We start from the raw sequence: 23,646 nt of genomic DNA on the forward strand, positions 1-23,646 counted from the left end.
AGTAACTCAAAATGTTAAAACTAAAACTATAAAACTTCTAGAACAAAACACAGGAAATATTTATGACCCTGAAGTCACGGCAGAGATTTCTTAGGACACAAAAAGCAAGAACCATAAAAGAAAAAAACAGATCATTCGATTTTATCAAAATGAAAACATTTGCTCTTCTTGATACCCATAAGAAAATGAAAGGAAAGCCACGGAGTGGGAGAAAATCTCTGCAATACATAAATCTGACAAAGAATATGTAAAGAATGGTTACAACTCAGTAATAGAAAGACAACCCAATTAAACAAAATGGCCACAAGTTGTGAACAGACACTTCCCAGAAGATATATAAATGGCCAGTAAACACGTGAGAAGGTGCTGATGGTCACTGGTTATCAGGGAAACAGAGGTTAGCGCAGCAGTGAGATGCTGGGTGCTGGTGAGGATGCTGCCAGAGGAACCATCACACACTGCTGGTGGGGATGCGCATGGTGCAGCCACTGTTGAAGACAGTTTCTTAGAAAGTTATAAATACACTCACCTTGTAGTTGTTTCAGTCCTAGGTATTTATCCGAGAGAAATGAAAACAACTGTCCACACAAAGATGCATACAAGAATGTCCAGGGGCTGGCCTGGTGGCGCAGTGGTTAAGTTCACGTGCTCTGCTTCGGCACCCTGGGGTTTGCCAATTTGGATCCTGGATGCGGACCTACACACTTCTCATCAAGCCATGCTGTGGCTGCATCCCACATACAAAGTGGAGGAAGATGGGCACAGATGTTGGCTCAGGGCCAGTCTTCCTCAGCAAAAAGAAGAGGATTGGTGGCGGATGTTAGCTCAGGGCTAATCTTCCTCAAAAAAAAAAAGAATGTCCACAGCAGCTTCATTCACAGTCACAGATCTGGACAAGGCCCAAGTGTCCAAGAGAGGCGGATAGGTAAGGCAGATAGGAAATGTCACGTATCTTCATAATGGACTATCGTTCAGCCATAAAAAGGAATGAGGTACGGATGAACCTGAAGATTGTTATGCTGACTGGAAGGAGCCAGACACAAAAGTATGCATACTGTATGGTCCATCCACATAAAATTCTAGAAAACAGGTTAGTGTGCAGCGATGCAGGTCGGCCTGCCTGGGGCCAGGGGTGGGGGCTGCAGAGGGCTCAGTGTCTCCTGCACGCGGTGGAGACACCGGTGCAGGTTGTCTGGACTCACAAGTGTGTGTTCTAGACAGATGCAGTTCACTGTGGGCACGTTAAACCGCAGTACCATTGACTGACTAGCAGGTGAGAGTGTGGACTGAGATCTTGGACTGAGATTCCTGAGTTGAGATGGTGTTTTGTGATTTAGTGTGACCCTGGGGATGCCTCTTACAGAGAGTGGGCAGAAGGTCTGTGACTCCCCGACTTTTCCTTGAGGCAAGGAGAGGTAGCCTCTGCTGAGCAAAACTTGCATAGACAAAAAAAAGGGCGGAACTTGAGCACATCCTACGGGGGGGTGGCAGTGCTCTGGGACGCCAGTAGTTGCCATGGAAGGAGCAGGTGCATCAGGGAGACGCATGCGTTTTAATGGGATGGCCTGGATTAGGGGTGGGGAGGCACTTACCACATCCTGCCTCTGCCCTGGACGCAACCTAGTGTAAAGTGAATGACAGGACACACCCCAGCCCATGTCCTGACATCACTTGTTTGCAAGTGTCACCCAACCTTCGCCCTCCCCCTGCTAGGCAGCCTGGGGCAACAGCACGTGGGGAGGCAGGTCAGGCATCCTGGGCCTGCTGGTGCGGGGCCCTGGGCCAGTCAAGGGAGTGGTTCCTCGACACCCAGCCCCACACGCATTCCCTGCAGACCTTCTTCGGAAGAAGTAAGGGGTCCAGCGGATGTGGTCTAGGTTCCACTTCAGTAGCCTGGAACAGTCTGTGCAGGTGCACAGCCTCGGCCCTGCAGCTGTCTTCGTCAAGTGCAGAGTCTTTTCAGAGGTGACTTGTATATGTCAAAATATTTATCCAGCTGTGTTTGAGACAGACTACACCATGGTTGCCACCTTGCAAGCTGACAGAGGTTGTTGGAACTTGACTGACAGTTCAGGTCAGGGGCTGTGGTTTTCCTCTGCTTACATTACAAGTGTGACATGTGAGCAGTGAGTTGCACGCTGTCGGGTCTCAGGGCCTTAGTGTAGAGAGTGGACTCCCGCCGTTGCTCCTGTGTCGTCTGTACAGGTTGTCTGCTCTGGCATCATCCTGCACTGTGGTCTTAGGTTGTCCCCTTCATCCCCCAACATGGTGTCTTTCAGGTACTCTTCTGTGATGAAAGTAGGGTGAGCCACAGAAACTGTACCGAATGTCCCTGACTGGCCTGTGTTCACCCCAGGAGCCCCCTGCCCTGAACAGTTCCGTCTCTGGGTAAATTGCTCGAAATGCAAGTCAGGGTTTTACTAGGACAGAGTGAGATGACAGATGGACCAGTCCCATCTGAGCTCATGGAAAGGACTGGCTCATCCAGAACCCCTTCTGCTCAGCCCTTCTTCTAGGAGCAGTGAGCGGCTGAAAGCTGTTGGAGGAAGGAGTGAGTGTCCAAAGTCCAGATCCAGATGGGCTGAGCAGGCCTCTCTGGCCCCTGGTCTGGGCTCCTTATGGGAAGTCCAGTTGGACCCCAAGCACCAGAGGCGGAGTCCCCCAAGTGATGTGGCCATACAGCGACCAGCAGCGGGGCCTCACTGTCGGCTTTGATTTGCAGGCCTCAGAGCAGAGGTCTGCGGGGCTCGGGGGCTGACTCCTGGTTCTTGGCAGGCCTGCCCCGACAGCGATCACCGGCCAGCGAGGATCTGGATGTCTGCAGCTCACGTCCTGGAGGGCCAGGTAAGGCTCCTCCTCCTCGGCCCCACCTGGTGCCCTGGAAGGCGGTACCCGTGTCTGCACAGCACCCCTCTCTGTTGCAGACCCTGTGCTCCAGAACATGGCACTCCAGCGCGCCGTTCTCCTGGCCGGCCTCCTGGTGGAAGTTGCCAGCAAGTCCTCAGACAGTGCGGTAGGTCCCTATCGTGCAGCAGCGTGGGGGACAGGAAGTAAAGTCAGGGCCCTCTCAGCCCTGCCCCTCATGGAGGCGGTGGGCCCTTCGCCCGGGGTCTCACCCTTCAACCTTCAGGGGTCATCCTTGCCTGGGCCCTGAAGACACTGACTGCGCCCACGCTCGAGGCCAGAGGGGCTTGTGCCTTGTGGAGGGCAGCAGACACACGACCCCGCCTGCACCTGCTCTGTTCTGTCTGCTGTAACCTTCTTTCTCTCTTTGCCAAACTGACCCTGTTGCTATAATTGAAATAAGGTCTCTACAGAGCCGCCCCTACTGGCACCGACCCGAGTCCCAAGCTGCCTGCCAAGCTCCTGGGGTGGACGGAGACTGCTTACTCCAGGCGAGCAGCCGCATCAGGCAGGGTCCGCCGCACGCCTTCACGGCCAAGCGTCCTGGCTCTCCTAAGCCAGTGACACGGGTCTGCTGAGCTGTGGTTTCTCTAGGAGCCCCAGCCTTGCCCGCACATGCCTGCCACATGTCCCGGCCAGTGGGCCATGCAGCCACTCTGCCAGGGCTGGATGGGATGGGACAGCTGGGGCGTCTTCAAGGCTTGGCTCAGCTGTGAGCTGGCCTCAGCCCCTCCCGTGGTGGTGTGGAGGTTCCTGCCATTCTTTAGACGCCCCTCACTGTTCACTGCGTTCCAGTCTCGAGAAACAAAAGCACAGCTGTGATACACACACGAGCTGAGGTCCCCTTGCAAGCCCCCTTGAGGCCTGTCAGCTGCTCAACCCGTAAATGCCAACCCTTGGCACACCTGTGCCCCATGCTGCCCGCTCCTGCATATGGACGTGGCAGGTATGAGTTCATCCACCGGGCACTTCCTCTGTGGGGCCAGGTGGGAAACCCCGATGGTGGGGTGTCCGTAGAATTGCAGAGAACATCAGTGAAGCAGCCGGAGCCTGTGGGATGACTATTTCTTTGGGAACACAGGGCAAACATGCTTGTGTCAGCCCCCCTGTCCCTCACCAGGGAGGCCAGGGGGCCTGGGTCAATCTTCGTGTTTTATCATACTCTAGGAAGACATGTGTTTCCTTTCTCATGAAGGCACTGTGCACACTTAGCAGCTTTAGTTTCCAAAGCCACCATCTGGCAAGTGGTGACTAATAGGAATAACTTCATGGGCTAGAATGACCCCCTTGGTGCCCACCTGTGGCCATGAGGTGAGAAGCAGTAGCTCTGCCCTGGACCCAAGAGACCCACGTGGAGAAAGGGCTGCAGTCCCCACCACCTCCCAGGTGAGGCTCTGAGTGGTCGGCCAGGCAGGCTGCAAAAGGAGATGACCACAAACCGCAGGGTGCCCGCAGACCGGGAAGGGTCCCAGGACCACTCCCTGCCCCACCAGGCTGCTCCCAGCCTGGGCCCCAGTCAGAACTTCTGAATGGGCCCCCAAGGGATTCTCCTTCTTGGCCTGTGGGAGTTCGGGTGCTGGGGAACACACCCTGGCAGGTCCCAGCCCAACACTCCAGTTGTTTATTCAGTCATCAAACTCTCATTCTCAAATACCAAGTTCTGTCCCAGAGAGCATCTATGTGGTGTGGCCGTGAGTCCTCACCTCACCCCGGCTGATCAGGGGACAGTCACCTGATGCTGAATCAAGAAGAGGCCAGAGCCATGGGCATTGGGATGAGCTTGTGAGGCGCCCCCTCTGCAGACACCATCTTTGGCCTGGCTTGCGTGAGCCGCCTGGCTCTGGCGTTGGAAACTCACCGCCATCTCCCCTCTAGGGCCAGCAGCCTGAGTGTTGTGTGGACGTGGTGGACGTCAATGCCACCTGCCCAGGCACAAGCCTGTGTGGCCCAGGTAAGCCACTTTGGCCTGGGCCGACCTAGACCGGCCTTGGTGATGAGGATGGCGCTCGTGTGCGCTGCGGAGCTGTTGCGCTCACCATGCCCCGTGTGAGCAGGAGGGCACATGGACCTCTCAGGAAGGAGGCTGGCATGGGACTGGGAGCTGGGCGAGGGGCTCAGGGAGTGGCCAAGGCAGCAGGAAGGTGATGGCTTGTCCCAGCCTCCCTGCCCCTGGCAGCCTGGCTGCCTCTCCCGGGCGTGGGGCAGGGCCCTGTGGAGAGACTGTGGTTTGGAGCAGTGGGAGGTGTGGGGAGGCCAGACCTCCCCGTCCCCCAGGGGAGTTTCAGCTGGGCCTGAGAACTGCTGACGTAAGACAGGCGAATGGGAAGCACAGGAACGTGTGTGGATCACTTGATGGGAGCCCTTGTGAGGCAGCAGAGACCCCAGGAAGCGGCAAGGCCTGAGCGTTTGCCTGTGCGGTTGAGCAATGACAGCTGTGGAAAAGTGGCTGAACTGTGTGGGGAGGCTGCCGAAGATGGGTGGGGAGGAGGTTTAACAAGGTTTGTGCACAGAATTCTCGCAGCCTGGCTCCTGTCCTTGAGGATGTGACTGTTTCCTCCTGTACCGGGAGGGTGTCTTCCTCTCCTGCTTCCTGGAAGAAAAAGGGAGGCCAGAGCATCCTTCTTGCATCGCCTGTTTTCTAAGTGTCTTTAGCTCAAAATAATCCTTATGCCAAAGAGGCATGTTGGGGGCAACATGTTCTGGTTTCCTTCCCTCCCCCATGTGAAACTTCATCTTCAGAAAGTTTCACATATTAAAAGCCAAGTTGGTAGCTGTGGGGGGATTAGGGTTTGCACTTGTGAGATAAGAGAGTGGCAGAGGGGGAGAAGAAACATAGATGGGACAAGCAGAAGAGCTCATCCAGGTGCACCATCCCGTGTCCACATGCACCGTCCCATGTCCTACTGAGTCAGCTTCTGAGGCTTGGGGAGAGCCCGCTCCAGTTAGACAGCTGCGTTTCATGTTAGGAGGCTGTACTGCAGGTTGCCTCTATGTGGTGTGAGCAATCAGGTATGTAGTAAGAGGCATTTCTATAGAAACAGAAGAAAAACAAAGGTTAATGATTGGAGCAAATGAAAATCCCGGTTGTTGAGTCCAGAAGGCAGTCAGTCAGCTGAGAAAATGTCTAGATGTTGGCTCAGAGCATCTTCACATGAACTGGGGCAGCAGTGGCCGTCTCTGATGAATTTCCTGGTTTGCGGTTTGAATGTCTCTGATGATGGGCTGGGGGTTCTTGTGAACTTTCCGCGTGGTTCACACAGCAGCAGGCACAACGCTGTCCCACGCGGTCTGTCGACGTGGTTTCTCTGAAGTTCACGTTAAGTTGTCCGTCCTTAGTTTGTGGGGCTTCGGGGAAAGGACAGTTTTAGTTCTTAGTGATTCCAAGTCCGAAGGGTGGGAGAAATTGGAAACGTTAGTTTGGAGAGTTGTAGCCAGATATTGGAGGAGACTAGAAGAATGCACGATCCAGTCCAGTTTGCAGGTAGACAAACTGCAAAGACAATGAGCCAGACTAGAATCTGATATCCATGTAGGTGATTTTAATTTTTACTGAAATGTCCTTTTTCTCTCTACAGTCACCCCATTTCTACCTAAGATAATCACAGTAAGGGTAATTTGCTTGTAAAAGAAGTCTGGCCTCACTAAATTTGTCCTGGTTATTTACATAAGTGGAGCAAAAACAGTGATGACCATGGGGCCACCTGGTGGCTGAGTGGTTAAGTTTGTATGCTATGCTCTGGCAGCCTGGGGCTCACCAGGTTTGAATCCTGGGCATGGACCTACACACTGCTCTTCAAGCCACACTGTGGTGGCATCCCACATACAAAATAGAGGATAGTTGGTACAGATCTTAGTTCAGGGTCAATCTTCCTCACCAAAAAAACCCCAAACACACCAGCAGTAACCATATGGGCAGGCTGTTTAAGTCTGTCTTGCTGAGCCTATCACTGCAGTCTCAGAGTGGACTGTTCAAAGTCTCTCGAGGCCAGGAAGCCAAGCTGAGGACTCACCATCAGACTTGGCCTGCAGTACTTACGGATTTGGGTGAACACCTCTCTTTTCAAGGTCCCCAAAATAGCCTGAGTTTCCTGGGCCTGCCAGGAAGTGGCCCTCCTTATTCACCTGGTAAGGCTGCTGGGAACCCTGTAAGCAAGGTGTCGGGGGGTTTTTAAAGGGGCTGTATTGGCTGTGTAACGTCAACCTCAGCTCCTTAAAACGTCTGGTCACTGGTCCTGGCGCTCCAGCTGCACTTTGTCCCTGTCCACACAGCCCAGCCGAGGGTCTCCTCGTGGCCAGCAGCCCTGGGTCGCTCCGCCAAGGAGCCCAGCCGCTGCCGAGCTGGTCAGAGGGTGCTTCTCAGGAGACTTGCTGTGTTGGCGCCAGGTCTGGGTCCAGGACCCCGTGTTCCCAGGCCTCCTGGAGCAGACTTTGGAGCAGACACCTTGTGCCTTCCCCATGGTCTGCCCCCCCCCCCCCCCCCCCCCCCCCCCCGCAATAGGGCCAGGTCAAGGCAAAGAGGCCCCGTGCTGAGAAGAGAAACTCTGTTTTTACAAGAAATGGAGGCCTGTTTCTGGTGCTGTTTATGACTCCATGTCAGATCTGACATGGCCTCCTGGTGCTGCTTGGCCTGTCTGCCCACGCTGTGCTCATGTCACGCTTCAGGACCTGCCATCTGCTCGGTGTCACTGCGAAAAGGCCTTCCTCTCACGGTGACCCATTTGTGTATAGACTAAACGTCGGTAAATTCATTATGAAGGGCCTGCAGCCTGTGGCTTTTCCCCAGATGCTGCCCCAGTGGCCAGCGCTAGCCTCCAGCACCCACAGTCCATACCAGTTACCATGTGTTAGCTCAGCCTCTGTGCTGCACGTTGGGGATGTTAAGAAAAAACAGAGGTGTAAGACGATTCCTGCCCTAAAGTGGGCAGTTGGGAAGATGGGCTGTCCATCAACTGCTGGCCGGCCAGAGCTGGACCACTCTGAGCGCTGGATGGGTAGCTCCCTGGGCCCCTGGCTGGGGGAGGGCATGGCTGCTGGCAGCAGTGCAGTCTGGGATGGCAGTGGAATTTGAGAGTGTGGGGACCCTCCAGGGAGGGATGCAGGGGCAACAGAGGGAGCAAGGGCCTCGCCTGGGCCGGGAGCAGTGCCACTGGTGGGGTGGGCCTTGTCCCTCGTACCGACTGAGTGAGGAGTGCACTGCAGCAAGGTGGGGTGAGGGCCCGGGGTTGAGGCTGTGGGGGTGGGAGGTGGAGCTCACCCTGGTCCTCTCCTGAGTGTGAGGCCAAACATGGCACCTATTTTGGATTCCCGTCCCCAGCCTCTCTGAAGTGTTTTCCAAGACATCCAGGGAAGGACCCCCCAGGGATGCCCCTGCACCAGAGGGCTCACCGTGGTTCCTGTTGAGCTTCTTTTTCTGAAACTGGACCATGTCATTCCATCCAAATGACCAGAATGGGTTAATTAGCTGTTGTTTTACAAACTCAAAATATAGAGAAACTTCCAGCAGACAGCAAGCTGAGTACCTGTCTCTTGCACAGGCTGCTACAGGCACTGGAACGAGGACGGGAGCATCAGCTGTGTCCAGTGCAGGAATGGAACCTACAACAGTTCCGAGTGCAGAGGCCGTACGTCATTGCCCCATTTTCCCCCACCCGCTCATGCCCACCTGGCCTGCTTTTCCTTGAGGGGCCACATCTCCAAGTTCTGGAGGAACGGGCGGGAGTCTCTATTCTTGTCCCCTACTAGTGGGTGACCCACCTCACCCTGAAGCACTGTCCATCGAGGGAACACCCCCAGGACCACCCCACCCCTGTCCTCTTGTCTATCCAGGACAGCTGTGAGGTGAGGGCCACTCCGCTGCCATGGTCCCCTCCCTTTGTCGTTTCTGCCTCATGGTTCCCCTTTGGGCTGTGTCTCTCTCCCTGGGGGTCCTTGGTGGGGTTTCCATGCATGGCCCAGGACATTTCCATGGGTCTGGGCTGTCCACAAAGCTGGCAGCACTGACAGCTCTGCTCCCCCATAGTTGCTGGCCGGGGTGTACAGTTCCCGGTGAACAGGAGCACAGGGACGCCTGGGCGGCCAAATTTCAGTAAGTCTCTCAGCTCACCAGAACAGAGCAGGGCCTCTGCCCAGGTCCTGTCGGGGGAGAGGGGGCATCATCCAAGCCTTTCCCAGTGCAGACCCCAACCACAGATGCTCGCCACAGAAGGGCCATGTCCACAGTCAAGGTCAAACTCCACCCCAGCCAAGAGCTCTGTGTACAGGGACTCAACCCTGGTCACGGAGACGGCCTAGTAGAGAGTCCAGCAGCCCCTTGGGCTGGGTCAGTTGCACGGCCACAGCCCTCGCTGTGCCTCTGAACAGTTCCTGTTAGTGGAAGCCCTTCCAGCCGCACATCTCACCCTTGGCCTCACTCTTAGTCCACTCAGCCCCGAGGGCCATGGGAACTTGGGACATGCAGGTCTTCTGGAGATTGGAGGACACCCTGAGGTCCCCTAGCCCCCATCCCCAGTGGTTCCTCTAGAATGTAGGGCTTGGAAGAGACTGCAAACATTGCATGCCAGACAGAAGTACCCGTCACACCACCTGGTGCTCAGGGGCAGACACAGGACCCACCTCTTGGACGCTCTGTCCCCAGCCTGCTCCTGTCTGCCAGGCATCTCATCCTACCCAGATGCCCACCAGCCTCAGGGCGTGGCCGTACCTTGGGGCACTGCAGTCAGGGAGAGTGTCACCTCCTCTTCTGAGGTGGCTGGGTGGTGTCACCCCTAGACCCTGCTCCTTCAGCAGAGGACATGTTGACCTGGGCTGAGGGCTCAGGACCAGAAGCAAGTGGCCTTGTGCTGAGCTGGCCCACTGAGGCCGGCCACATGGAGCAGCAGCACTGGAGGGTGGGGTCGCTTCAGAGAGCTGACATGGCCAGGCCGGCAGTGGCAGGGCAAGTGAGGGAGGCCCGAGGGGCTGGCTGTTAGCCCCTCCACTGCAGCACATCTGGGCAGGACACACTCACTTGGCTGGAATTTGTCACTCCTCTGGGTTCCAGCGCCTGGGTCTCAGGGTTAGAAAGCCACCTCCCGACAGGCATCTACATGCACGTTCCCCCAGCTGACGGTCACTGACTGTCCAGAGCCCTCGGCCTGGGTGAAGATGGCCGGGGCTCAGAGCACTGGGAAGGCCGCTCCAGGCAACAGTGAACAAGCTCCCAAGATGTGAGGATGTGGGAGCCCCTGGCGTGGGCTGAAGGCTCCGGCCCAGTGTGCCAAGGGGCATGGGGCCCCACAGTCTGTGCTGAGTCTTGAGGAACAAGCCTGAGGAGCTGGGGCGGGAATCCTTAACCCTCTCCACGGCCCTCCTCCCTGTGGAACTTCCCCAGAGCCCACACCGGGCCTCACTGGGCCTGCAGGGCGTCCTAAGCCCCTGTCTTCGGCCAGCCCCTGTGAGGGCCCCGGGGTGTCCAGGGAACAGGGATCTGGGGAGGAGCCTGGGACCGTCCCCACTCTGAGCCTGCCCAGGCCTGCCACTGGCAGCTGCTCCCCTTGCTTGCAGGGGGCCCTCAAGTGGCAGCCTCCCTGTTCCTGGGGACATTCTTCGTCAGCTCGGGCCTCATCCTCTCCGTGGCCGGGTTCTTCTACCTCAAGCGTGCCAGTAGGCTCCCCAGGGTCTTCTACAGGAGAAACAAAGGTACCCCTCGTGCTGCCGTGGCGAGACCCTGCCCAGCCAAGGGCCCGACCAGCACATACCCCCACGCCAGGCTCCTCGGAGAAGCACTGGGGGCGACTGATGAGGGCGTCCAGGCGTGCAGCCCTGTGAACACAGCCAGAAGGGCCGGGTCATCAGGTGGTTCTTGTGCCCAGGAATAAGAGGGGCAGTTACTTCCTAGAAGCGCTCCTGCGAGGACTCCTTGGGGCCTGAGCGTAGAGGGCACTGGCCTGACTCAGCACCTGGGGCATCATGGCCGGGTTGCTGGGGTGGGGCAGGGCGGGGAGGTGGCGTCCCTGGTCTTGGGGTCACCTGTGCACAGCTCCCGAGGCAAGCTGTGTCCTCTCCCCATCCCGCCCCACTGGGGTTGGAGTGGCCAGGCCGCCCCCACTTACCCTGGGCCTGGGTGCCAGCCCTGCCTCCCTCCTGAAGAGGTGGGAGTCACTCCTGCTGTGCCAGGCAGGTGGTCCAGCCAAGGCATCTGACCCCTGGTGGGCAGCACCAGTGGGTGGTTACCCAGAGCCCAGCCCATCAGGAGCTCCATGAGACCCCTGTCCGCCCCCTCTCAGCCAGTGCTGGACACCTCAGCAGGGCTGTTGTAGCTCCCAGGTCCTGAGCGTCAAGGGCTGGGCCCCTCACTGCCATCAGGACGGATGCTCTGGGTCAGCTCGAGGAGGGTGCTTGCACAGTGGTGGGCACGGGGGTCTCGGTGTGTCTGTGCAGTAGCTGGGGCAGGCCCACTCTGTGTCTCCTCCTGCTGTCTCCAGAGCTGGGCTTGGTCACCCTAGGTGGCCACGGGGCCAGGGAGAAGCTGGGGTGGTGGAGGCCTGTGGCAGCCTCCCCAGTGGCAAGGGAGGGGGGCAAAGGTGGTCTCCCCAAGGCGCACCTATGACCTGGGCATCAGCTGGGGCAGAAGGCAACCTCGCCAAGCACCTGCTGGGACCCGGGGAGGGAGAGCCACACTCTGCCCCCTTGGCTGTGCTGGAGGCCTAAAGAAATGCACTTTCTGAGGAATGGCTTGTCCACTCCACCGAGCGGGCAGGAAGAGGGTTCTGGGGAGGAGACGGCTCACCTGGGAACCTTGGGGGCCCACCGCCCCCAAGTGCAGGTGGGAAACGGGGCAGACAGCCAGGCTGAGGGCACTGCTGGGCGAAGGTGTGGAGGTGGGATTGGGCTGAGCCTGGAGCTAGGGAAGCAGCTCTGCAGGCCCTATGGCCCCCACCCCAGGCTAAGGGATCCCACCCAGGCTGAGGGACCCCACTTAGACTGAGGGACCCTACCCCAGGCTGAGGGACCCCACTTAGGCTGAGGGACCCCACCCAGGCTGAGGGACCCAACCCTAGGCTGAAGGGCCCCCGCCCCAGGATGAGGGACCCCACCCCAAGCTGAGATGGCTGCGTGACCCGGGTGACACCTGTGCTCTTTCCCTGCAGTCCCTGCCCTGCAGCCTGGAGAAGCTGTAAGTAACCTGGACGGGGGGCTGGGCACCCCTGTGCTGCGTGCTGCGCGGGGCCGTCCATTGTTCTCATCGTGCTCTCTCCTTTTTCAGGCTGCGATGATCCCCCTGCCGCAGTCCTCAGGTAGGTCAGCTGTCACTGCGCCTCGGCCCCTCGAGAATTTCACAGGCAGCCCACGGTGTGTGGGCGCGGCCCACTCCAGGACCAGCCCCGCCTCCCCCCCGCCCCCCCCACTTCCCTGGCGCCTGCAGGGATGGGCCCAGCGGGTGGATGCCTGGACCTGCCGCTCCACCACCCCCACCCCCCACTGCTGGGGACGCCGGCCACGTTCCTTCCCCCTTCAGCAACCGGAGCTTTAGTGCCTTTTCTCTTTATTCCTGAGACATTGAGTCTCCCCAGCGCGAAGTCAGAAGTCGCCTCTGCTGCCCTTGCTTGTTGACCTGAGCAGTGGGGTGTGGCCGGCCAGGCACTGGGCCCTTGGGCAGTCCCCCCTCCAAGCGGCTGGCTTTTGTTCTGCTGGGCCAGGCGCATGGCACCTCAGATGGCTCCAGGAGTAGGTGCAGTCTCACCACGTTACAGGTGATGCTGTGAGCACAGGCCGCACAGCTACAGGCCCAGAGTGGGTGTCTCCCCCAGTTGTGTTCTTGCTGCTCTGCAGGGGTCTGGAGTGGGGACAGGGGAGGACGTCCCTCTTCTGTGGGGACAGAGAAGTTCCTTTCTCAAGGCTGGGTCAGCCCGGTTCCAAGACACTCGTCTCTTGTTTCTCTCACGCAGCAGTGTCTGCGGTATCTTGAGTTTCCTAAGGTGCCTTGGTAGTTTCCCAGGGCTGTAGAGACAGGTGGCCACAGATGGGGGGCTTGAGACCACCGAGACGTCTGCTCACAGTTGAGGAGGCTGGAAGTCAGGAACCAGGATTGGGGGGGTGCTCCCTATGGATCTTTCTTGCCTCTTCCGGCCTCTGGGGGCTCCAGGCGTCCCTGGGCTGTGGCCAGACCCCTCCAGCCTCTTCCCCAATCCTCACGTGTCTCCTCCTCTCTTGACCTCCCTGTCATGAGGACGCTGGTCACTGAATTCAGGACACATAGTCCAGGAGGATCTCATCACGAGACCCTTAACTTAATCACATGCGCAAAGACCCTTTTTCCAAGAGAGGTCGCATCCACAGGCCCCAGGCTTAGGACGTGGACGTGTCTTTTTGGGGCCACCATCCAGGCCCCTGCAGTGCATCATGTGACCTGTGCCTCAGTGATTTGTGAGAGCCAGGCCCTCGCCCAGGCCAGGGTGCTCGGGCCTCTGGGGAGAGTGGGGTATTCATCCCAGAGCCTCTCCTCAGCTGCCACATCTGTACAAGCTGGGGCTCGGCGGGGTGCTTCGGGGCTGCTCCATGTCCCACTCCCAGGAGCTCTGTGGGGGCTGCAACCCGGGGCGTCCCTGCTGTCCCAGGCCCTGCTCTGACCCCACCTGTCTGACCCTGTTTCAGTGCGGAAGCCGCGCTACGTCAGGCGTGAGCGGCCCTCGGGCAAGGACACAGGCCCCACTGCTGTCTCCTTGGTGGAGGCCCGGGTCAGCAACGTGTGAGCTGGAGGCCCACCTGAACTCCACACACCACCTTGGAGGAAGCCCAGCACATAGAAGGCAGCACTGCCCAGTGAGGCCTCTGGACGGGCCTGGACACAGCCCCTGGCTCAGCTCATCCGCCTCCCAGTGACCAATGCTCAGTGGAAATATGCCCGGTGTTCTACAGGTGACTCCTCCCTGCCCACGGCCTCTCGGGGTGACTGACAGGAACAGGTGACCCTGTGACAGGCTCAGCCCTCAGGAGACTGTGAGCTCCCAGCGCCCACAGTCTGCAGGCCTGCCAGGCTGCCTGGTGCCTGGCAGAGCTGCAGCCGGCCACCTCACCCCTGGGAGCCCACAGTGGGCAGATGCCCCTGCACCACTAGGCCACATGGCCCCCTGGACCCTTCTGAGAGGAGAGAGGCCGAGGCCTACGGGTGTTCCAGCTGGTGCCGGACAGGGTGGGGTGGGGTCTGGGGACTGAGGTGCCCACAGGGCTGTCCTATGGCTGAGACCCCTGAGCCTGCGACCACCTGTTTCCAGGAGCTGGAGAAGCGAGTTTCCTGGTTTCATACTGACTTGTGTCTGTTTTTAGGCAGAAATGCATTTTGTAGAGAAGTCTGAGTGGCACTGCCATCCTCGGCCCCCTGCCCCTGCCCCCATGCCTGGGCCCCAGGCACTGCTATCCTCGTCCACCAAGGGACTACACTAGCCTGAAGCTGTGGGAGGTCAAGGCCAGCCCCCACTGGGGTGTGTCCACCCAGGGTCACATTTCCCTGTGACTGCCGCCTGCACCATCAGGTTTTGCTGGACCCATGGAGGCCATGCTGGCTGCTGGTCCTGCTGCCCCAGGCCTCAAGGTGCCACCCTGCACGTCTTCAACCTTGACTGGTTGCTGATGGCCGTGGTTCCTGTGGGGAGAGGAGCGTTCGCCGCCACCTCCTGTGCCCGGGGCCTCGCTGGCTACTTCCCAGGTTCTCAGCCACCACCAGCGTGTTCTCTTGCAGCGTCTGGTCCACATCTGAGGGGCCCGAGGCGGACCTGCGTGGTCAGCCTCCCCTGCTCTGCATCATGATGCCTGTCTCAAGCATTTAGTATCTGCATACGCGCTTGTTCTTGAAGACCGAGCCAGTGACCTGGCCCAGCAGCTGAGGGCACCAGCTTGGTCAGTGCCAGGCGAGCCCTTCAGGGCGCTCTCTTCCGGGCCTTCTAGCCCGCCCAGGGCCATCTGTTCCTGAGTGAGGGTGAAGCCCCACCCAGGCCCACTGCCCAGGGCAAGGATCAGCACCCCCGCCCTGTCACTCCTCCTGGGCCTGAGAGCCTGCGCCTCTGCCAGGTAGAGCCACACCAGCCCCGCCTTTCAGGACGGTGTCCCGGGGGAGGGGCCTCCCCAGGCCGCCTCCCATGAGCAGGACAGCCTAGGGGCCCCCCACCCCCATTAGGACCTGAGAAGGGAAAGACTGTGGGTGCCTCTTAGGGGGCTTTTCTGTAAAATGACCAGGCCTAGTGGGGGGGCGTGCAGGTCCCGGGTGATCACAGGCCCCCTGTGCAGAGAGGACACCCATGGGCCGGCTCACAGCCTCCCGGGAGGAAGTTACAGAGGGGCACAGAGTGCAGGCTGGAGCCCCCTTGGGGCACAGGGGTCCCCCATGCTCACAGGTGGATGGCTCCTTGGAGGGGCTGGAGAGCGGGCAGGCCTTTGCTGACTGGCAGTGGGACTGCCCAGGAGGCCCAGAGCTTCATCCCTGGACGTCCACCTGGGGGAGCATCTGCATTGCCGTGGGCCTGGCCGTCCACCTGGGGGAGCATCTGCATTGCCGTGGGCCTGGCCGTCCACCTGGGGGAGCATCTGCATTGCCGTGGGCCTGGCCCCCACCAGGCGGGGGGGAGGAGCCGTGTCCACACAGCCAGGGGCTGCAGGAAGCCTCCCTGGGGCTCCATCCTGGGTTCTGGGGACAGCCACCCGGGGAACCGCCTGTCTCCGTGGCCACAACATTGAGAAGCTTTGGGGTTGCCACAGGCTTCCTGTGTGCACAGGGGACTCAGCTGTGGCAGGGAGGGTGCTGGCCCCCCAGAGCCACCTCTTCTCTGATGCTCAGCAACTCCCCAGGGGGCTCGGCTGCCCCGGGTCCATCTGTCTCTGAGCCTGTGTCTGCAGCCAGGGAAGGATGCCTGGCCAGGCCGAATCTGACCTCCTGGGGGGCAGTGCAGGACAGGCCCTCAGCGTGAGTTCTGATGGGAGGTGGGCAGGAAGGGCGTCGGCCGCAGCACTGGGGGGCAGTCTGAGGGTGCTCAGGAGAGCCAGCGGCCCACCCCTTCTTGCCCCCCGTGCACCCCACTGGCCAGGCTGGTATGGACTTTTCCACTACAGCAGGGACAGGGACGGCCAAGGGCCTGGACTGTGCCCCTGTGGACACCTCCATCCTCTCCATCCCCTTGCGTGAAGAGAAGGGGACCCGGGTGGAGGTGGAGAGACCGGTTCAGGGTCCCCATTGGCTTCAGGAACCACGAGGAAGGGAGAGGACGCTGTGCTGTCTGTGTGGGAGGCTGGGGCTGGAAGGGGCAAGGTGTGGGGCCCTCCAGTCTCTCATGGGTCACCGTGGGTCCCTGGGGGACAGAGCAGACGGGAGGAGGTGCCCTGTCCCTTGCTCCTGTGCTCACACCAGGCCAGGCTTCTCATTTGGGGACGAAACAGAAAATGCAGGGCCCTGTCCAACCAGGACAGCAGGTCTGGGCAGCCAGGCCCTAGATGCCCCGCCCAGGCACAGACAGGGCCTCTCCTCTCGTCCCCGCCTCTGAGGGACCACCCCCCAGGCCCTTGCATCACCCCCCACCCTGAGGTGCAAACCAGAAACCAGGGTCATTCCAGCCACCTTCACATCCCTCCAGCCCCCTGCCCCCCCTCCTCCCAGTCCCCAGCCCACAGCCTCAGCCCTGCCACATCCCTGGCAGCAAAACTCCACTCTGAATTAGACCCTGTACCCCGACCTACAGCCCCCGGCCCCCACAGTTGGCATGCCTCATGCCCTTCCCCTGACCTTCAAGGCCCGTGCAGCCTGGCTCCTTGAGCCCTCAGCTTCGCTGGGCATACCTCTGCGGCCGGGCACCCCTAGGCCTAGGTACAGCTCTCAGGCCCCCAAATAGTGGGGGTGGGACAGCTGGACTGGCTAGCCGGTGGCCCTATCCAGGCCACAAAGCAGGGGCATGGGGTGGGGGAACCCAAGGTACGCGTGCGGCAGGGGCAGGTGTCTGCAGTGGGGGCCCTGCACAGCCTCTCTGCAGCTTGTCCATTTGAGCCCCTCACCCAGCCCTTACTGGATCCAGGTCCTCACATAAAAGGTCCAAACAAGGCCGATTTTGGGGTCATAGGCTCAGGCCAACCAGGCAGGTGGGGCATGTCCCCTCCTCACCCCGGTATGTCAACTGCTGTGGGGCCTCCCACACCCCAGGAGGCAAGCGTGGAGGGGGGTCAGGCAGCACAGCCCTGGGGTCATGGCTGGCAGCTCATTCCTTCCCTCATCAATTCATTCACTCAGCACTAGGAGCACCCAGAGCTGATGAGGTCAGAGGTCAGCAAGAGGAAGATCCACCGCAGCCTCAGAAGGTGGACACACAGCAGGACCAAGGGGCCTGAGGAGTGATGTGGGCAGAGGTCCTGCGGGGCCTGGGCAGGGGATCCCGGTAGGAGCCGCCACAGCGAGATGGGACGGGGCGGCCAGGCTGCCCTGCGGGGCCCGGCTCTCACTGCTGGGCACAGGAGGGATAGGCCTGGCTGAGTCCACTGGATGTCCCGGCAGGGCCACCTCACGCCCAGAGGGCAACACCAAGCCCATCGGGAGCCCAGGCTCAGAAGGAGAGGCAGAGACTGAAACCCAAGCCCACACCCCTCCCCAGAGCTCCTGCCACAGCCAAGGCCTCCCGCCCCAGCCTGGGGGAAACCAGTTTCTGCCCTGTGGGGAGGCCTCACCCTCGCACGCACGCCTGGTCCAACAGGAAAGAATTGCAGCCCCAGACGTGTCCCCAGCCTCGCTGTGTCAGTGTCCCTGGCTGGCAGGGGGTGGGGCAGCAGAGTGGTCAGCAGGTCACCCACACGGGGCAGGCAGGAATGGAGACTCGGCTCCAAATGAGCCCCCGAGGCCATCCCCCACTGGCTGTTTCTGTGTGCCCTGGCAGTGCTCGCGGATCTGAAGCCAGTTCTGTCCTCAGTCCTGGGGTGGGGGACGTGGGCCTGGGGTGCAGTCCTCTCCTCTGCTCATCCGGCTGAGCACAACTTTGTGTCCAGCCCAGGACTCCCAGCCCCACATCTAAGAGCCACAACTGGACAGGGGGTGGTCACTGAGGGCCTTGTCCTCTCCCCAGTCCAGTGAGTCCAGGGGTGTGGGTCACATGCTGGCAGCCGTGTCCCCATCACATGCAGGGATACACACACCCCCTCATGTGCAGACACTTGTGCTCACACACTCCACCAGGTTAACGTGGTGGTGCACACATACCCACCCACTCAAACAAAGGACACGAATAGCCCACGTGCTCCCAGAGCACTGCTGCCTGTCGGTGGGATGGAGGGTGAGCAGGTGCCTGGGGACCAGGTGGACCAGCCAGGTCCTGAGCACACTGAGATCCCAGCCCTGGGTTCCGGGCCTGCGTCCCATGCAGTGAGGCCTGGCACTCCCCAGACTGCTCACTCCCCAGGCCTCCCTGTCCCCTTGGGTCTGGGCAATGCTCTCAGAGGAGCTTGGAGTGACCTCAGAGCTCAGATATTCCCAGGAGTCCTTGGGAGGTGTTCTCAGAGCAAAGGAACCAAGGACACTTCCTGGAGGCAGCATGTGACCCCGAGTCACAATCCCCATGGGAACTAGTCCCATCATGCACAGGCTGGGCCAGGCCTCACAGCAGCTCCCCACACTGAACCCCTACTCTCTGTCTCAATGCTCACCCCCTCTCTGGGCCCCCACCCTCTCAGCAAGCCCCTCATGAGACTTCTCCCCCTCATGGAACAGCTGGGAACCCTTGCCCCTTCTGGAGCCCAGGTCCCCCTTTCTTCTGCAGCCACCCCACATCCCACCTTCCACGTGGGTCTCGGCCACCTCTTGTCTCCTTCCTTGGCCTGGCCACCCCTCCCCTTCTCACTGTGGCCGGCTCCCCCTGGGGTCCCAAGTCCAGGCAGCCTGCTTGGTGCGCCTCCCTCCTAATGCTGCTGTAGTGCCCTCTTCTTACTGACCTCTGACCTCTGTTGGCTCTTGGTGCTTCTCCGAGTGCTGTTGGGGCTGGGCAGCCTCTGAAGTTCCCAGCCACTCGCTGAGGTGGTCAATGGGTGCCTGCCTGCCTGCCAGGTGGGTGGGTGTGGCCTGAGCCCAGCCTGGGGTGGGGGCCAATCCCCCACTAGAGTGGGCCCCTGCTCCCAGCCTCACCAGGCCTGACATGCCCTCCCCACATCTCAGGTTTGGGTGCCATCTCAGGTCCAGGGCCCCAGCTGAGCAGCAGGGGAACCACACCCCTACTCCAACTCAGATGTGCACTGAGGTGTGCTGTGCACTGCCAGGGAGCAGAGAACCCTTGGGGAGTTGGGGAGAGCCTGTGTGGCCGCAGGGACCAGGAGGGGGTGTCAGGTTGGGGAGCCTCAGGAACACCTTGGGCACAGGTGGTAAGGGGGCTGCAGTCCCTGCCTTGACTAGGTTCAGCCCCTCCACCCTGGCCCCCAGGCCCTCCATCCCTGCCCTCCCCTCCAGCCTCAGCCCCCAGCCAGGCCTTTGCACAGGTCACTCTGGGGTCTGCTAGGCCCCAATACTGAGTAACTGAACTGCTCCCCCTTCCCCCAGGAAGATTTCCAGAGCCCCTGGCTGGGGGGGGTGGGGGCTTCCTCAGGCTCCAGGGTCCTTGCCCTACGTGTGTAACCGAGGGTGGCCCCAGTAGACACCTGAAACAAGTTCCTGTGGCCAGCCTGGCCCCTGACTCATCTTCATCCCTGACCTCTAACCCCACTCCCTGGACCCAGAGCAGGGGGAGGGGCAGGGGCAGCAGAAGTGCAAGCTTGGAGGGCCATGCGTGTGGACAGTGGGATGGCACATGTGTGTGGGCACGGAGGTAGGGGGCAGGAACAGGGCTGTTGGGGTGGGATCGGTGAGAGCAGAGGTTGGGGGGGGTGACAGGCTGAGCTGAGACTGGGGGGGCTCCTCGGAGGGGCCCCTCTGGAGGCCCCCCAGGAGCTCATGTGCCACCAGGACCTTCCCTGAACTGGGTTGGTAAGTGGGTCTGTTTCCAGAGGGGCTGCTCTAGCATCCCAGGGCTGCGGGGGCAGGTGTTATCCAGACATCCAACTCCCCCAGATCTGCCCAGGCTGTGGAGGCCTACACTGACCCCAGCCCACCCCAGGCTCTGACCTCTCACCTCTGGGTCTCCATTCCCCGGGTATCCACTGCCCAGCCTGCTGGGGAAAGGACAGGAGGCCAACCAATCCCAGAGGCCCCAGGCCACACCCCTGGCCAGCACGCCCCCGTGAGCATATAAATACACCTGCCGGTAGCCCAGCCCAGAGAACTCAGACCTGCCTGGGACAGCGCTTCGCACCTGGAAGAGCACACACATCCCCTGTGCCCCACCTGCCTGGACAGAGCAGAGGGTGCACCTGCCAGACCAGTGCCATCGGGACAGCTGCTGGCAGCCAGCTCCGCAGAGGGACACCTTCCAGGTGGAGCACAGGCCAGCCGGCCCAGAGAAGGAGGGGACACTGCTGGAGCAGGAGAGCTCAGGGCTTTGGATCCTGGCTGTGGCCAGCCAAGAGGATCATGCCCAGGCCCCGCTGACCCCTGGCTACCAGGTAAGGCCAGCCCAGCTGGCACTCCCCTCCCACCTGGACAGGCTCAAGGTTGGCACCTCCCCAGAGGGGCAGGTCCTCAGAGCTAGGGAACGAGCTATGTGGGGTGAACCAGCCTGGGGAGGACAGCCTGCAGTCCCCCAGACCCTGCTGGGGCTACCGCCTGGCCTGCAGCCAATGCTGTCACCCAGACATGGTGACATCTCAGCCATGATGCTGGGGGCACTCATGACATCATAGGGATGTCCCCGTGACTCACAGCAGTCACAGTCATGATGTAGCAACACCCAAGCCTTCAGGGTGCGTCACCAAGAAGTCATCCCCCAGTCTACCTGGACTGATTGGCAAGTCAGGGTTGGGGTCACCTCTGGGGAATGTCCTGGGCTCCATGGGGTCACACCACCAGGGTCTTCCCAAAGGCCCTGGCCTCCTCTGTCCACTGTGAGGGTGATGGGTAACACCTCCCCTCACCTGCTCTCCCCTAGGCAGGACTCATGGGGCTGCCTGGGGTGTAGACCTGGGCCCCGTGGCAGGGCAGGGGTGCCTGGGTGGGCCCTGGTCAGCAGGCAGTCACCTGAGCCCACCCAGCGAGACTTCTGAGGAAATGCAAGTGGGCTGGGAGGGCATCCCACTGTCTCCCGGACGGCAGCGTGTGCTCGTGCGACCCTCCAGAGCAGCGGGCCAGCCCAGAGAGGAAGACTGGGCTTGTCCACCTCCCATTCTCGCTGCAGGCGGAAGTGCATTTCCAGGCCCTGAGGGCCATCACCAGGCCCTCGTCATCAGCCAGACAGGCTGGCCTTGCAGGCTCAGGGTTACTGCTGGGAGACAAACCCTCCTCAGGCCACTGGCTGCCACTGCTGCTCATGCCCTCCCCGTCTTCCCACAGCCCAGCTGGCTCAGACCAGCCCCCAGACCCAGAGTCCCTACCTGTACCCCACCCAGCTGGGCACCCCGCCTGCACACAGCTGCCCGCAAGTTGGGCATGTGCCCACTGAGCTCCATGCCCAAACCCGCTGCACCTGACCCAGAGCCACATCCTCCTATGAGATCCTAGATTGTGCTGGCTCTTGGCCCGGTGACCCTGGTTGAGTCACCCCACCCTCTGTGACTGCTGCGTTACATAACCTGAGCCCAGCCTGGCAGAGCCCACACCTAAATAGGAACTACTGTGGGCCACTGTCAGTGTCACCTTTATTTCTGCCCAGGTGGCACAGCCAAGTAGGGCAGGGCCAGCAGGAGGTGCCCACTGGCCAGTCAGCATGATGCCCCCAGGACGCTCACCCCATCTCAGCCTGGGAGGAGGTGGGGAGGGCAGGGCACAGGTGGGGTTTTCTGGAGGTGCCCACAGGTGGGCAGTGTCCTCCTGGGATCTTCGAGGCTAGTGCCAAGTAAAAGAGACAGGGAGAGGGCAACAGATGGACCTTCCGGGAAAAGGACAGCCTGTGGTCATTCACAGTGGTCTCGTTTGTCCCATAGCTCAGAGCCATGTCATCAGGCCAGCAGGTGTGGCACACAGCCACGCCACGCCACAGCCGGAGCAGTCCCACAGCCACAGTGCCCAGGACCCCCAGCTCAGCCAGCAGTCCCAGGTCACCCAGCTCAGCCAGCGGCCCCAGGTCCCCCAGCACCCCTGGCTCAGAGAAGGTGGCCTCCCCACTAGAGTGCTCCATCTGCTTCTCTGGCTATGACAACATCTTCAAGACACCCAAGGAGCTGTCCTGCACCCACGTCTTCTGCCTGGAGTGCCTGGCACGGCTGGCAGCCGCCCAGCCAATGGGCCAGCCTGGTGGTGAGGCTGTGCCCTGCCCATTCTGCCGGCAGCCCACGGCTGTGCCCGCTGCCGGGGCCCCCGCGCTGCGCACCAGCCACCAGCTGCAGGCCAGGATGCCGGCGCACCTGCAGCATGAGGAGCCTGTGTGGCTGGAAGGCACCAGGCTGTGCTGCTGCCCCCCGCCCGCTGCGCCTGGCCTCACAGCACCCGGGTTCATGTGCGTGGACGTGGGCCTGAGGAAGCCCGCTGAGCCCGCTGCGCCCCCACCCACCCTGGGCCCCACCCGCCCCCAGGGCCGCCTGGCCCACTGCTGGGCGTGCTGCCGGGCCTGGAGGCGTGTGGCACTTGTCACGGCCCTGCTGCTCCTGCTCTTCTGTGTGGTGCTCTGGCCCGTGCAGTGTGCGCTCAAGACTGGGAACCTGCGCTGCCTCCCCCGGGCCCCCACCACTGCTGCCACCGCCGCTGCCTTCTCCCTCGGGCCTCTGGCCGACAACTAGGGCCAGCCACCCTGCCCAGCCTCATGGGTGGAGCCCACGCTGGCGTTACAGGGTGCAGCAGCTGTTGGCAGTTGGTCACCAGGAGCCAGAGGAGCCCCAGCATCTCTGAGGACCCCAGATTCCATTCATCCCCCTGCCCCCCGCTCTCTGGGGCTGGGTCCTGATGGGGTGGACAGAAGGGCCCCCAAAGCCTCCAAAAATCACAGGCTCCCATGGGCCCCAGAGACCCCCGACCCCCTTCATACAGATGGGGAAACTGAGATCCAGGAGAGAGTCTGCCGAGGCCCCTCCTTGTACAATCGCCTGCAGGTGCAGCTCCTTACTGAGAAGGGAGGGGTTCACCATCCACCCATGGCTCCTTCCCATACCCCTTCCCTGGACAGGGCTGGCCCCTGCCCCTGGGTGGGTGCAGACCCTGCCCTCTGGCCACGGAGTCCACCCCTCAGTGCCCATCCCACTCTCCTGAACTGTACATTTTTAAATAAATTATTTTGTATCCATGTTTGGTAAGGAGCCCTCCCCTGTGCACCCTCCTCCCTGTACCACCAAACTCCTCCTCCAGGAGCCCCAGCCTGGTCTGCTCCTGGGAGCCTCAATCCAGCACACACTGGCTGGGACTCCCAGCAGCCCCTAGGGCAGGTGGGTCCCAAGTCCTATGGGTCCAACTCCTGCCCCTCCAGGCTGTGGATGGGTTGCAGCAATTCTGGACCTGACTGCCCCCCAGGACTGTGAAGCACCTCCAGGGACACAGGGAGAGACCAGAGCACTGGGACAGGCAGGGGTGGAGCCCTGATTGGTCTGGAGCCTTCCTCCCTGCCCCCACTCGTGTCATGTGGCCCCACAGTCCTGCTGGGTGGGAACCCTGACTGGAGAGCGGTGGAGCCCATGCACCCTGAGAACCAAGGCCCACAGCCACTGCACAGAAGCAGAGGGCTCTGGCTGGCCCCCTAG

The 23,646-nt window shown here is 60.8% G+C and overlaps 2 protein-coding genes across 45 annotated transcripts in view; both read left to right on the plus strand.

Annotated features, from left to right (window-relative positions):
• The window catches only part of C5H1orf159 (chromosome 5 C1orf159 homolog), a 29,271-nt gene extending 14,569 nt beyond the window's left edge, over window positions 1-14,702 (plus strand). For 6 of the 44 annotated variants that reach the window (XM_014863200.3, XM_070511401.1, XM_070511399.1 and 3 more), the window contains 9 exons: window positions 2,723-2,844; window positions 2,925-3,013; window positions 4,780-4,855; window positions 8,439-8,525; window positions 8,924-8,989; window positions 10,447-10,581; window positions 12,033-12,058; window positions 12,149-12,179; window positions 13,537-14,702. In XM_014863200.3, the coding sequence (XP_014718686.1) occupies window positions 2,942-3,013; window positions 4,780-4,855; window positions 8,439-8,525; window positions 8,924-8,989; window positions 10,447-10,581; window positions 12,033-12,058; window positions 12,149-12,179; window positions 13,537-13,634 (591 nt within the window). In that variant the 5' untranslated portion in view covers window positions 2,723-2,844; window positions 2,925-2,941 and the 3' untranslated portion in view covers window positions 13,635-14,702. Of the gene's footprint in view, window positions 1-2,279; window positions 2,389-2,504; window positions 2,552-2,722; window positions 2,845-2,924; window positions 3,014-4,779; window positions 4,856-8,438; window positions 8,526-8,923; window positions 8,990-10,446; window positions 10,738-12,032; window positions 12,059-12,148; window positions 12,180-13,536 lie in introns of all 44 variants that reach the window. The other 38 variants (XM_044769406.2, XM_070511390.1, XM_070511404.1 and 35 more) reach the window with 25 other exon arrangements.
• Window positions 14,703-17,320: 2,618 nt separating this feature from the next.
• RNF223 (ring finger protein 223) lies at window positions 17,321-23,203 on the plus strand. The gene is made up of 2 exons (XM_014863204.3): window positions 17,321-20,430; window positions 21,904-23,203. Exon 2 carries the CDS (start codon window positions 21,913-21,915, stop codon window positions 22,693-22,695), a length of 783 nt encoding a protein of 260 aa, XP_014718690.1. The 5' UTR covers window positions 17,321-20,430; window positions 21,904-21,912; the 3' UTR covers window positions 22,696-23,203.
• Window positions 23,204-23,646: the final 443 nt, after the last annotated feature.

Source organism: Equus asinus, chromosome 5, assembly GCF_041296235.1.
Source record: "Equus asinus isolate D_3611 breed Donkey chromosome 5, EquAss-T2T_v2, whole genome shotgun sequence".
NCBI classification, from domain to species: Eukaryota; Metazoa; Chordata; class Mammalia; order Perissodactyla; family Equidae; genus Equus; species Equus asinus.